The sequence below is a fragment of the Symphalangus syndactylus genome, chromosome X (assembly GCF_028878055.3).
Source record: "Symphalangus syndactylus isolate Jambi chromosome X, NHGRI_mSymSyn1-v2.1_pri, whole genome shotgun sequence".
In the NCBI taxonomy this organism is placed as follows: domain Eukaryota; kingdom Metazoa; phylum Chordata; class Mammalia; order Primates; family Hylobatidae; genus Symphalangus; species Symphalangus syndactylus.
Window position 1 is genome coordinate 142,699,454 of NC_072447.2, and position 14,485 is coordinate 142,713,938.

The following is a 14,485-nucleotide window of genomic DNA, read 5'->3' on the forward strand; positions in this document are numbered from 1 at the left end:
TGTAATCCCAGCACTTTGAGAGGCTGAGGGGGGGCAGATCACTTGAGGTCAGGAGTTCGAGGCCGGCCTGGCCAACATGGTGAAACCCTGTCTCTATTAAAAACACAAAAATCAGCCAGGTGTGGTGGCATGTGCTACTCGGGAAGCTGAGGCATGAGCATCATTTGAACCCAGGAGGCAGAGGCTACAGTGAGCCGGATCGCGCCACTGCACTCCAGCATGGGCAACAGAATGAGACTCTGTCTTTAAGAAAATTTTTCTTTTAAAAAAGGTGAATTTTGTTAAATTATATCTCAAAAAAAATTCTAAAAACCTCTATGTAGTGTATAGTGTATAAAAGTATAAAAAAAAGTACATATGTTGATTTGTATAGACAAAAGACCAGCAAGGTCACATATCAAAATGTTACCACTGGTTCTCTTGGTTAACATGCTTATAGACAATTATAAATGACTGCAAAAATTTCACTTTAGAAAATTTTTATTTTTGTAGAGACAAGGTCTCATATTATTGCCCAGGCTGGTCTCGAAATCCTGACCTCAAGTGATCCTCCCACCTTGGCCTCCCAAAGCACTAGGATTAAGGAATGAGCCACTACCAAGCCAAAATGTTCTATTTTTTGATTGGTGTGATGGTTACAAGGATGTATATACATTCAGCAAAACTCATGGAACTGTACATTTTTGATGAATACACTTTATTGTATTTAATGTATATTTCAATAAAGAGGGCTTAAAAATTCCTATCAAATATTTTGCATCAAAAGGCATTTCTGGTTTCTGATTCATCCAATAGACCACCTCTGCTTTGTTAAGACTGCAAATTTCAGTATGAGATATCAAAAGCAGCATAAAAAAAAAAAAAGGAAGAACAAAACCATGACCAAGCTGAGCCAAGGCTGGATTAAAAAGAAATTAAATTACATATAGTTTATCACATACCTTATAGAAGAAGTACTGTACAAGGTGTGCTATTCTCACATAATATAGATGTCCATGAGCCAATAGCAGTTTCTTTAAGTGTTTAAACTTTGGAACAGAATAATCGCTATTCCTAGCTGCTTGGCGACCTTCTTTGCCTTTAATACCTAAAAGAGAGTATCTCTATACGGTGAGCATTTTCTAGAATAAATGACTCCCTGATTTATCTTCATAGTTTCAACTTGGTTAAATGTTATAGTTCAATTCCATCATTTAGTTTTCCTTTTTAAAAAACCAAAAGAGCTTTCTTTAACAGTGACACTGAGACTTACCAAATAATTTAACTAAGTTTAACTGGTAACTCCCTATTTGTAATACAGTATACAACAATTAAATAGAATCATTATTTCAATCATTACAAGGCAAAAATTATCTGAAGGAAAAAAATTCAACTTAAAAATAATTAAGTCACTCAGTAAGTGCTTAATTGTGTATGATGCTAGACTAGGTGCTATATATTAAGGGAACTCAGAAACCTGGGGTTTGTGGTCTAGGAGCTCAATGAGAAGACGGTGAAATTCTTTCATGAATGAAACCCTGACTAGCAGCGCAAGGGTTCTATGAGCTCAAGCAGCTTTAGGCCATTTGACACTTGGATAACCAATGAGTAGTACGTAAAGTTGCACAAGAAATAGGAATACTTCCAAATGAAAAGAACAATTTGGGAACCTAAACTGCAGTACAATAATTCCCAAGATATGAATTCCATATCTGGCCCCACCACCTTGCCAAAACAAACAAACTAGCTAACTAACTTGCTGGGGAGTTAGTTGTGTTGCCTAATAGCAACCAGAGAAGGGAAAAAAATGGTACAGGTGGTGGAAAAGCTGTTGTTGCATGTCAATATATAAATTCAACACTACAGCCCAAACCACCCATTAATACTGCCAGGTTGAAAAACAGCCAACCAATTATCATTTCTTAGCCCCAAACAGTTGAGATCTCAAAAGATATAGTACAGCAACATAAGCAGGCGGTCTGGCCAGGGGCAGAAAAATCAATAAAAATTTCATGCATGCTGTCAAAGTAAGAGCTAAACAATCAACTGTGCTGCCAGTAGCTTTGGGAAATTCACTCTACTTGGCTAATTGAAAAATACCCCTTAACTTTGTTACACTGCTACATTTCTACCACGGGGTAGGACCTTGGGATGGACACGTTGCATGATCAGATGAGGCCTTCATTTAATTAACAATTATCATTCCAAAATTCAAATTCAAGATGAGTAACCAAAACAGTCACTCTAGAATGTAAGACCACACTACCTAAAAGCAATACTGATACTTTTCACAGCTGCCATCTCATTAGATGTATCTTACCTATTCCCACATGGGATTCCAAGATCATACTAACATCATTGGCACCATCACCTATCGACAGAGTTATTGGGCTGCCTTTTAAATTCTTCACCATTCTGACAATCTAAATATTAAATACAAAAGAGGTGTAAAAAAGGTCAAAGAAGAATGGAAGATTGGACTACTTTAGGGGTTTATGCATCATTCACACTTGTAAATAGCGGCCTTGCAAACAGAAAGGTAGTTTGTACATATACAGTCATCCCTCAGTATCCTTGGAGGACTGGCTCCAGGACCCTCGTAGATACCAAAATCCTCCTGCATACTTTAAATCATCTCTGGTTACTTTTAATACTTAACTACAATGTAAATGCTATGTAAATAGCTGCCATACTGTATTGTTTTAAAATCTGTATTATTTTTATTGTTATACTGTTTGTTGTTTTAGTTTTATTCTAATATTTTCAATCCACAGTTGTTTGGATCTGTGGATGCAGGACCCATGGATACGGAGGGCCAACTGTAATACGTACAATAGTGTCAAATTCACAGATGCAGAAGAACACAACCATTCAAAATGTAACACCAGCACCCACTTGTCCTAGTTCTGTGCATATATGAACTATCAAAAACTTTGCCTCTCATGCATATTAGAGGTCAATACATTTCCTTCTTTTTGCATTGCATCATGTGTTCTTTCAGATCAGATGTTGAATGTGTGACAGTAGAAGCCAGAAAGCTGATTTGGGGTAACATACATAGGGCCACCAGAACCAAGTAGGAAGTCAGAGAACAATGTTTTTGGTTACTTTCTACTCTCTCCTCCCTGCTGACACTCTCACCTTCCCTAGGAGCACATCAACCCTTATTCCAACTTACCTAATGTTAAATTCTTGCACCTAATCTGGCTGCCAACTAAACTTTAATAAATCTCTCACTGCTCAATATGGTCTGACCTCTCCTATGAGTAGCTGTATTTTAAAAGAGGTACACTAAAGGGGTTGACATTTGCAGAAAGATGTCCCAGATATGTGTACAAAGCCTGTGACTATTCCCTGAGTGTTTCTTCAAGATGTATAAATGACACTGTGTAGTTCAGTGCCATGTTCATAATAGGTACTGAATAAAATGTTCATCCTTGGTATTAAAATACTTCTGCCTTGGGGTTCTCCAAAAACCTCCTGGCAGAGTTACTTGTGGGAAGTGAATTGGGTGATCAGCTGCCCTCCTACCCTATGTTTTAGATAATCACTGATGTGGCAAGCCACAAAACCCCTTGGAATCTAGCGGCTTAAAAAAACTTAAATAATTTAGTAGCTAAATAATGCTTTGCAAAAATACTGTCCTCAAAATTGTTCTGACCAGTTAACATAAATAAAATCCATTTTCAACATAACTGAAGTGATGAAAAATAATTCATGAGGCTAAGGCACCCTGCAGTTATTTCTTTAAATAGAATTCAATCAGGTTTTAGTTGTATTAAACAGTACAAAAAACCCCACATCCAATTCCACTTAACACAAAAATGATGTGACTACGAAATGACAGCTTCCCCCAATCCCTCCCCTCAACTTGGTTCTTCTTAAAAACTTTACAGAAGACTGTCAGAAATAACCTGTAAGTGAAAGAATAAAAGACAAAATTAAAGAACCCAAACTAAATGTGTTTTTAATAGGCTACAATAATGATTAACTAAGTGCACCTGTTATACTGTGTGCAGTAATGATTTGCACCTCAAGGAAAAAATACGCACCCAAGGTTTAGGGAAGGCAATAAAATTATCAAGGATGACAGCTTCTGCATGAAAACATAAGACTAAAGAGAGTAAAACCCTCCACTGTAGAAAGATAAAGGGATATACAATCATAGACCATAAAATCATGAAGGGATTTAGATTCGTAAACATGGACTTCTTCACTCAGCCCTAGATCAACTGGATTAAAACCTCTTCAATCTCTAGGATAGCTTCATGAAAAAAAATAATTTTACCAAAATACTATCTATTCATCAACTATAATAGCTTGCTTTATATTGTATACAGGAATGTGCTAAGAGCCAAAACAGATATGAGGTTTCATCACACACCTTAAAAAGCATATAAATGAAGTAGTAGAGTTAGGTCATGAGTACAAGAATATTAGATAAGCAGATTAACAATACAAGGTAACAAAATGTAGCATCTGTGCAGGAATGCATGATATTGTCATCCACATAAGAAGGCCTAGGATGTCAGAGAAGGGAGAAGATACCATACATGCCAGAGTGATCAGAAATTTTACAGAAGAGTGATTTGATCTAAATCATGAAATGTTAGTAAGACTTACATAGATGAGAAAGAAAGAAAGGAGTATTCCAGAGAAAGGGACTAGCATATCCAAGAGCACATAGCCAGATAAATACAGCAAATGCTGACAGAATGGATCTGGCTTGCCCAGATCAATTGCAATTTTCACATAGGGGACATGGACAGAAAGTATCTGGAGCTAGTTCAACAGCAGGGTGTAGGAAGAACCGGAGGAGAGCAAGATTGTGGGCAGAGATAAGTTAGGTGGCTAGTTCCAGGAGTTCAATGAGCTATTGAAAGGCCTAGCCCTGAAAGGTAATGAAAAGAAAGGAATAGATGGAAAAGACAATGTAATAAGAAACGGACAAAATTTAGTGACTAAGACTACAATGAAAGAGTAATGTATGTGGTAGGCGGGAAGGCAACACAGGTTTCAAGGTTTTGAATCTAGAAATCTGGAAGTACACTGAAGTCAGTCATAGAAAAAGAAGATGCCAAGGAAAATGATGGTTGGACTCTAGAGAAGTCAGATTTGGGGTGATAATGCCACATCCAAGAATATGTGTTTGGGAAACAGCTGAAAAAGTAAAGTAGATCACCAAATATTTGGATTGGAGATAGTGACTTGAATATCACATACATAAACATGACAGCTAAGTATGTAATATCCTGCAAAAAATAACTATAGTGACAGAAATAAAATAGAATGAGGACTAAACCACAAGTGGTGGCATAATTAAGGTGGAAGCAGCAGCATGGGGTCAGGAATTCATATACCTGCCTGGCAGTGAAGCAGTCAGAACCCAGGTGAGCAATTTGAGCAGCATACACTGAATGGAAGGGAAAAAAAGAGATCGCTTTTGCAGGAAAGGCTCTGACTAAGGGGACAGATACTTTTGAATAGTGTATTCTGGTTGGATCTGATTCCCAACCTGGGGCCAAGAGAGGTTTTCAAGATTGAAGAAAAGAAAGAAGAGCCTCTGATTGCAGTGGGGGCTGAGAGCTAGAAGGCAGACAGAAGAAATGCCTCAAATATGATGGGCACTGTGTGCTTTGTGTGTGTGTGTGTGTGTGTGCGTGCACATGCACACGCGTTCACAGTATGTAAAAGAAAAGCCACAGACACAGCCATCCCCTTGTTTAGAGCAAGTGGTTAAAGAATCTGATGAAGCAAGACTAACACATATGAAAGAATATCCTATAGCATATATGGAAATGAAAAAGTAGGTAATGGAGACTGTTAAGTTTCCTTGTACCTAGTGAATACAAAAAAGCAAGGTGAGGCAATTTGGACTGGAGGAGCTGAAAAAGAAAGCATGTAGGAGGTGGCCCTTCATCTAGGTTTCATTATGAGTAAAATTTTTGTTAGGCCAGGGGAATTCAGAGAGAATGCCAGATGAGGAAATGATGTGACAAAGGTTTTGAAAGTTGCCCTGAGCATGACATATGGAAGACCACGGAAGAACAACCAACAGGAGTGGAGAATGTACACCAGAGAAAGGAGTGACAGTGGACACAAGGTACAAAATATGTAGAGACATGTTAAGGGACAACAGTGGGGAGCTCCAGGTGCCACATTCAGTCAACTGCCCTTCATCCTAAGGGACTATGAAACTACTGAAAGTGTCCAAAAAAGAATATATGATAGGAGGAGTTGTGTTTTAACAAGATTAATTTGGGAGTGTGGAGAGATTAAAAATGGATGGGTGTAAGCAAAGAGACCAGTGAGGAGACTAAATCAAATAGTCTATGTGTAAAGTCATAAAGGCTTGGACTAGTTGGGCAGTAAAAGGTTTTGAAAGATGGCATCAAAATGAGAGCTATGACAAAAGGTAGGACCAACAGGACATGGTGACTATAAATAGAGGGAGAGGAGAAGGATCAAAGGTAGTTTTGAAACATAGGGAGCAAGAGAAAAATGGCACCGGTAACAAGAACAATATAAAAGAAAAACCAAACTGGTCTGAGGAAGAAAATTTTAAGATCTGTGTTGGACACTAGAAGTTTTGTGACAGTAGGGAATCCATATATAGCTGTCCAGCAGACAGGTAGAAATAGAAGACTTAATGTCAAGAAAAAGTCAGGGGCACACATTTATCAATGGGAGTCAGAGAAACAGACTTGCTTATCCAGAGAGACCATAAAGCTAAAAGTGGAGAGAAAACTTTGCCCTAGAAAAAACAGATAATTAGGGAGAAAATAGAGGATGGCACAAAATAAAAAGTCACTACGTTGACCAATAAAATGTCAGGACCATGGACCATCACAGAGACCATGAAAGCATAATTTTAAGGAGGATATAATTGATGGTGTCAGGAGCAAAGGAAAAATGAGAAAGAGAATGGAAGACTACACAAGGGATGGGCCAGGTCTACCTGCAGGCAAGCCAAGGGAGTAAGAAGAGCAGAAAGAACACACAGAGCTAATGTCGTAAGGGATCTAGGAGCAGTGGCAGCAGGCACAAAGCACTCATCACAGAAAAAAGTCTGGAGGGTGAGGAACTGGGACAGCCAGATTGAGGGGACAACAAGGTGCAGCGTAAGTTTAATTCAAAATGGGGAAAGACTTCTGAGTCTGATTACAAAAAGAAAGAAGCCTTGGAGGAAGAAATTAGATAGTAATAATGGCCCTTTGAAGAAGAAATAATTTTTTAAAAAATAAACATTTGCACATATATGTATAGAAGTATCCAGAATGGAACGTTAACTAATGTTCACAGTTACCTGGGCTTTCTGTAACGGTGCCATCCGACAGCAGAGCACTGCAGTACACTTCATACATATTTGTAGGAAAATGCTTTTGTAATTGTTTGAACTAGAGTCTTGACTAGAATTTAGTATGAGTGACAATGTGGAGCCATCTATGATTAATCCATATTCCTGATGTTCTGTCCATGCTCTGAAAAAGAAAAACAATGCTATGTTTGGATTTATTATAGGTTTCTATTTAGGATCCAGATTTTTTTTTAACAACAAAGGGGGTGGTCCCAGATAAGGGGAGTCATCAATTTGGTTCCTCAACCTGTTCACTCTAAAGAAGCAACTGCCTCTAATAATGCCACAACAGTGATTTGCAATCGTATCTTTGAGACCCAAGTTGCACATATAGATGACTACAAGTTCTAAAAGGTCAACTTGGTGAGGCCAGATTTCCCAGTTATTTAATCAAACAATTGTCTAAGTGTTGCTGTAAAGGTACTTTGTGGATGTGATAAAAGTCCACAAGCAGTTGATTTCAAGTAAGAGAGATCATCCTAGATAACTAGAGTGGGCCTGATTCAGTCACTTGAAAGGTTTTAAGAGGAGAGCTGAGACTTCCTGATGCAGTAGCCTTAGCTACTTCCTGAGACTTCCTAAGGCAGTAGCCTTAGCTCATGCCTGAGAGTCCCAGCCCTTCCTAAGAGCCTATCCCACAAATCTAGACCTGCCCAGCTAGATAATACAGTTGCCCAAGCCAAGTCCTAACAATAAATCTCTCAATATATTCTTTTACTGGTTCTATTTTTCTGGTTGAACTTTGACTAATATAAACTTTTTTTTTTTGATGTTTAGAAAATAAAATAAGAGGTTAAGCAGCCTGCCTCTGTATAAGAAACGTATGGTGAGTATTTGGAATTCAAATCAAGTAGTCAAACTCTGCTATGAAGACAAATCATCAATTAGTCTGAAACTCCCTAGCAATGCAGGGAAAAGACAAATGGCTTTGGGGCAAACATATATATATGTCATGCTCAGGGCAACTTTCAAAACTTTCGTCACATCATTTCCTCATCTGGCATTCTCTCTGAATTCCCCTGGCCTAACAAAAATTTTACTCATATATATATATATATATATATATATATATATATATATATTCTTTAAATGTATCATTTTACATACTAGCTTAGTGGTTCTCTAGTCATCCCATTCAAATCATCTGGGTGGCTTTAAAAATTGCCCATGCCTGGGGCCTATCCCCAGACCAATTAAATCAGAGTACCTTGGCCAGGGCTTGGTTATATACAGGTATATTTTAAAAGCTTCCTAGGTGGTTCTCATGTGTAGCCAGGACTAAGAGGCGTTAGGTGTCAGGAAAGACAAATGTGTAACAGGTGCCAAGTATTTAAGAAAAATATAGTGTAAAACTTACAACTGAGAAAATTCTGCCAATTAACTTTTACTTTTCAATTAGGAAACAAACAAGTGGTTATTCAAGTTTTGCTCCGGGGAATCTTGGGTGCCATTTGACAACGACTGCAGCGGAAGCATTAGACAAAGCAGGATCTCAGAGATTCAGTTATCTAATTTAATGCTACTCAAAAAGTTTAATGTGCAAAGGAATCACTAGGAATCTTATTAAACTGCAAATTCGGATTCGTTAGGTCTGGGGTGTGATGTGAGATTTTGCATTTCTAACAAGCTGCCCAGTGACAACGGAGCTGCTATTCTATAGATGAAGCTTTGAGTAGTGAGGGCCTAATATACCTCATCATTCCTTTATTCCATATTTCTTCAGTGTATACTGCTAATACCATAACATTTTATACTTACAAATATTTTACTGTATAATTTTATTCACTAAATAAAGAGACATCAATGATGTGTTCTCTTTCTTTGCTCCTCTACTCATATACTAATAGCTTACTTACGGGGCTGAAAACAGCAACTCAATAACCAATGAAGAAATAACTTGTAAACACCAGCTATAAGCACACTATATAGAGAAATACAAAGAATTATGGACTAATCTTTTTATGGAGAATAGAAAATCTCCTTAGATTGATAGAAGCATACGTGAGAGAACTACCTAACCAAAGAAGATAATCAATGGTTAATGCCCAGTTATTGAGACATATCCATACAGGAAAGAATAGTGGATTCTTTGTGAAGTGCAATATCTAAAGTAGGACTTGAAAAACAGGGAGTAAAGAGGTGATGTAATAGAACGTATGTTGGGGTGCACCGCAAAAGCACGTTGAAAAGGTCACTTAAGGCCTTTGGTGTGGCCTGAATCTGTGAGTAATGGAGAACCACCAAAGTTTTCAGAGCGGGACTATGATATGGACAGTGCTTCACTTAAAGATCATTCATCTGGCAGAGGGGCTTAAGGGATTTCATGCATGATGTACTAGACCTCTCATGTGGGTGGGGCACTAGAGGTGAGAATGGGAGTATGAATGTGGCTTGGGGGCTGATTTGAAGGGGAAACGGCAAAGGAGCAGAAGCTGGCAAAGGTGACTCAGTCTGAACCCTGTGTAAGTAAGTAAAGACTGTGCCCGACTCCAAATAAATAACCAGGAAGATGGGCTGATCTGAGACAGCGACAGTACATTAAGTTTTCCACAAGCCCTGGCTTTTACAAAAGTGTCCTCAGGGCTGTTGAATGCTGCTATAGACTGAATTGTGTTCCCCTGCAAATTCAAGTTGAAGCCCTACCCCCAATGTGATTGTATTTGAAGACAGCACCTTTAGAGGGTGAGGCCCTCATGCTGGGATTTGCATCTGTTACAAACTGAATTGTCTTCTCCCAAGATTCATCTGTTGAAGCTCTTAACTCCCAGTGTTGTGGTATTAGGAGGTGGGGCCCTTGAGAGTAACTGACTGATATGGTTTGGCTGTGTCCCCACCCAAATCTCAACTTGAATTGTATCTCCCAGAACTGCCATGTGTTGTGGGAGGGACCCAGCAGGAGGTAACTGAATCATAGGGGCCAGTCTTTCCTGTGCTATTCTCGTGAGAGTGAGTAAGTCTCATGAGATCTGATAGGTTTATCGGGTTTCCGCTTTTGCTTCTTCCTCATTTTTTTCTTACCGTAGCCATGTAAAAAGCGCCTTTTGTCTCTCGCCTTGATTCTGAGGCCTCCCCAGCCATGTGGAACTGTAAGTCCTATTAAATCTCTTTTTCTTCCCAGTCTCGGGTAAGTTTTTATCAGCAGCATGAAAACGGACTAATACAGTAAATTGGTACCAGTAGAGTGGGGCGTTGCTGAAAAGATACCCAAAACTGTGGAAGCGACTTTGGAACTGGGTAACAGGCAGAGGCTGGAACAGTTTGGAGGGCTCACAGGAAGACAGGAAAATGTGGGAAAGTTTGGAACCTCCTAGACACTTGTTGAATGGCTTTGACAAAAATGCTGATAGTGACGTGAAAAGTAAGGTTCAGGCTGAGGTGTTCTCAGATAGAGATGAGGAACTTGTTGGGAACTGGAGCAAAGGTGACTCTTGTTATGTTTTAGCAAAGAGACTGGTGGCATTTTGTCCCTGCCCTAGAGATTTGTGGAACTTTGAACTTAAGAGAGATGATTTAGGGTATCTGGCAGAAGAAATTTCTAAGGAGCAAAGCATTCAAAAGGTAACCTAGGTGCTGTTAAAAGCATTCCATTTTAAAAGGCAAACAGAGCATAAAGTTCAGAAAATTTGCAGCCTGATGATGCAATAGAAAAGAAAAACTCATTTTCTGAGAAGAAATTCATGCCAGTTGCAGAAATTTGCATAAGAAGCAAGGAGCCTAACGTTAATCCCCAAGACCATGGGGAAAATGTCTCCAGGCCATGTCAGAGACCTTCACAGCAGCCCCTCCCATCACAGGCCTGGAGGCCCAGGAGGAAAAGTGGTTTCACGGGCCAGGCCCAGTGTCCCCATGCTGTGTGTAGCCTAGGGATTTGGTGCCCTGTGTCCCAGCTGCTCTAGCCATGGCTGAAAGGGGCCAACGTAGAGCTTAGGCCGTGGCTTCAGAGGGTGGAAGCCCCAAGCCTTGGCAGCTTCCACATGGCATTGAGCCTGCGAGTACACAAAGTCAGGAACTGAGATTTGGGAACCTCCACCTAGATTTCAGAATATGTATGGAAACGTCTGGATGTCCAGGCAAAAGTTTGCTGCAGGGATGGGGCCCTCATGGAGAACCTCTGCTTGGGCAGTGCAGAAGGGAAATGTGGTGTTGGAGACCCCATACAGAGTCCCTACTGGGGCACTGACGAGTGGAGCTATGAGAAGAGGGCCACCATCCTCCAGACCCCAGAATGGTAGATCCACTGACAGCTTGCACTGTGCACCTGGAAAAGCCGCAGACACTCAATGCCAGCCCGTGAAAGCAGCCAGGAGGGAGGCTACACCCTGCAAGGCCACAGAGGCGGAGCTGCCCAAGACCATGGGAACCCACCTCTTGCATCAGCATGACCTGGATGTGAGACATGGAGTCAAAGTAGATCATTTTGGAGCTGTAATAATTGACTACCCTGCTGGATTTCAGACTTGCATAGGCCCTCTAACCCCTTTGTTTTGGCCAATTTCTCCCATTTGGAATGGCTATATTTACCCAATACCTGTACCCCCATTGTATCTAGGAAGTAATTAGCTTACTTTTGATTTTATACAGGCTCAAAGGCAGAAGAGACTTGCCTTGTCTCAGATGAGACTTTGGACTGTAGACTTTTGGGTTAATGCTGAAAGACTTTGGGGGGCTGTTGGGAAGGCATGATTGGTGTTGAAATGTGAGGACATGAGACTTAGAGGGGCCAGGGGCAGAATGATATGATTTGGTTGTGTCTCCACCCAAATCTCAACTTGAATTGTATCTCCCAGAATTCCCATGTGTTGTAGGAGGGACCCAGGGGGAGGTAACTGAATCATGGGGGCTGGTCTTTCGTATGCTGTTCTCATTATAGTGAATTAACTCTCATGAGATCTGATGGGTTTATCAGGGGTTTCTGTTTTCGCTTCTTCCTCATTTTTCTCTTGTCACTGTCATGTAAGAAGTGTTTTTTGCCTGCCACCACGATTCTGAGGCCTCCTCAACCATGCAGAACTCTAAGTCCAATTAAACCTCTTTTTGTTCCCAGTTTCAGGTATGTCTTTATCAGCAGTGTGAAAACAGACTGATACACTGACTTTAGATGAGTTAATGAAGGTGGGGCCTCCATGATGGGATTACTGCCCTTATAAGAGGAAAAGACAGCAGAGAGCGGCCATTTGCAAGCCAAAAAAAAGCCCTCACAAGAACCCAACCATGCTGGCACTCCAATCACAGAACTTTAGCCTCCAAAACTGTGAAAAATAAATTTCTACTGTTTAATCCATCCAATCTATGGTATTTTGTTATGGCAGCCCAAGCAGACTAAGACAAAAGGAAAAGTAAAATGCACATACTTTGGACTGTCTTTGTAAGTACCATTTGGCTAAAGGAAAACGTTTCTCATAGGCAATTAATAAAAACCTACTTATTCTCACTGATGCCCAAGTACTAGAAGAACAACAGCTGTTTTAGAATTGGCCATAGCCTCATGAATGTGGGCTAATCATTTTTAAAGCTTGCTTAACATTAGCGATGAGGATACAGATATAGCATAGTTGTTATAAGCATGGGATGTGGAATTGGAGAGACTTTCTGAACTTCTTCTTAGCTGTGTGATCTCTATCTGTAAAATGAAGAAAATACGGTTGCCTAACTGGGTTGTTAATGATGATTAAATAATAATTATCATACAAAGCCCTTAACACTGTTCCTGGAACATGAAGTGTGCTTAAGAAATTGAAAATAATATTGCTTAGGGATATTTCAAGTTAGTACAGACACATCCAGTGGCATTTCAAAAAAGGAAATCAATTTGCTTATGGCCAAGGTAAATTCAAGTAATTGGTTTAGACAAAGCTGACCCTCGGTCAATGGGAAGTATAGAAAATATATCTCTGGGCACTGAATTATTGTTTATCAGTGGCTTTTCCTGACACCTTTATGTTCCGCAAGTTCTTCCTAGTTGAAAGCAGAGTCAAAGCGGCCATGTCCTCTAAATAAAGTGGCCACGTTAACAAGTATTTGATTCCATTTGGAGCTCTGGGGTATAAAAATGCACAGAAAATGGCTCCAGAACCTCAAAATGCATGAAAATTGTCATAGAGATTGATTTTATTGCATTCAATTTAAGAGACTGTGAAAGGAATATTTTTTTCTTAACACAGACCAGACCAGAATATCAACATTGCATACCTAGGCTCTAAACATTTAAAAATTGAACTATTTTTCTAAACCTTCCAAAATGTGCAGTTTTCTCTTAAGTTAAAAGAAAAGGTGGAAAGTGCCAAATAATCTCAGATGGGCCATTAGTCAAGTCCTCAGGGACGATTTTAACTTATAAGGATAAAACACCTGCAAACAGAAAATCATGCATTACAGAAAATGAAGCCTTTTGTATATGCAGCTGTGATTTACATCTGCACCAATGTCTAAATATAAGAAACTGATGTACTTTCTTACTTTTTAAAGCTTCTAGTACTTTTAGGAAACTCATGCAGCAATTTCTTACGATATTCTATCAATAATTCATGTAATCGATCTTCTTTCCTTTCACTTTCTTCAATGGTTTTTGTGGTTAGTTCTAAGAGCTCGGTGTTGGTTTGGAAAAGGCGGCAGGCATAGCATGTGGATTTAGCTGTCTCCATCTTGTCCCCAGTGAGCACCCAGACTTTTAGGCCTGCTGCATGCAGAGCTTCAATGGTCTCTGCAGCTTGATCTTGTAGCCTGGGAACACAAAAGAAACCTTGTGATCTTCTAAAATTCCTGACAAAGATTCTACAGGAAGGCTTGTTAAAGAGAATATTTTTATAATTCACAGCAATTCTAGAGTCCTGACACCTTATCACGGTTGACTTTCATATACATCCCCTACTCATTCTGAGTGCTGTCTCGGGCATAATTTTACTTACTAAAGCAAATTTCAAACAATGAGGTTCTGAAAAGTTTGTGACACCTTGAGGTAACTGGTATCCAATGGCAGAATTGAGTATCATCATTCTAAGCTAAAATGTTCAGAAACATTTGTACTCAATGTCACTTTAGCATGTTTCATTTTATGTTATATCTAACCATACCAATTAACATCACTTAACATCATTCAAAGTATAAAGGTCCAAACATTCTAATCAGATGATGAGGGAAGTTAGTGAATCC

General features: G+C 39.5%; 1 protein-coding gene across 8 annotated transcripts in view; it reads right to left on the bottom strand.

Annotated features, from left to right (window-relative positions):
- The window catches only part of ATP11C (ATPase phospholipid transporting 11C), a 205,475-nt gene that overhangs the window by 32,946 nt on the left and 158,044 nt on the right, over nucleotides 1-14,485 (bottom strand). For all 8 annotated transcript variants that reach the window (XM_055267366.2, XM_063634309.1, XM_063634308.1 and 5 more), the window contains 4 exons: nucleotides 13,793-14,056; nucleotides 7,286-7,460; nucleotides 2,300-2,402; nucleotides 942-1,087 (listed from right to left, as the gene is read on the bottom strand). In XM_055267366.2, coding sequence (XP_055123341.1) covers nucleotides 942-1,087; nucleotides 2,300-2,402; nucleotides 7,286-7,460; nucleotides 13,793-14,056 — 688 coding nt within the window. The remainder of the gene's footprint in view (nucleotides 1-941; nucleotides 1,088-2,299; nucleotides 2,403-7,285; nucleotides 7,461-13,792; nucleotides 14,057-14,485) is intronic.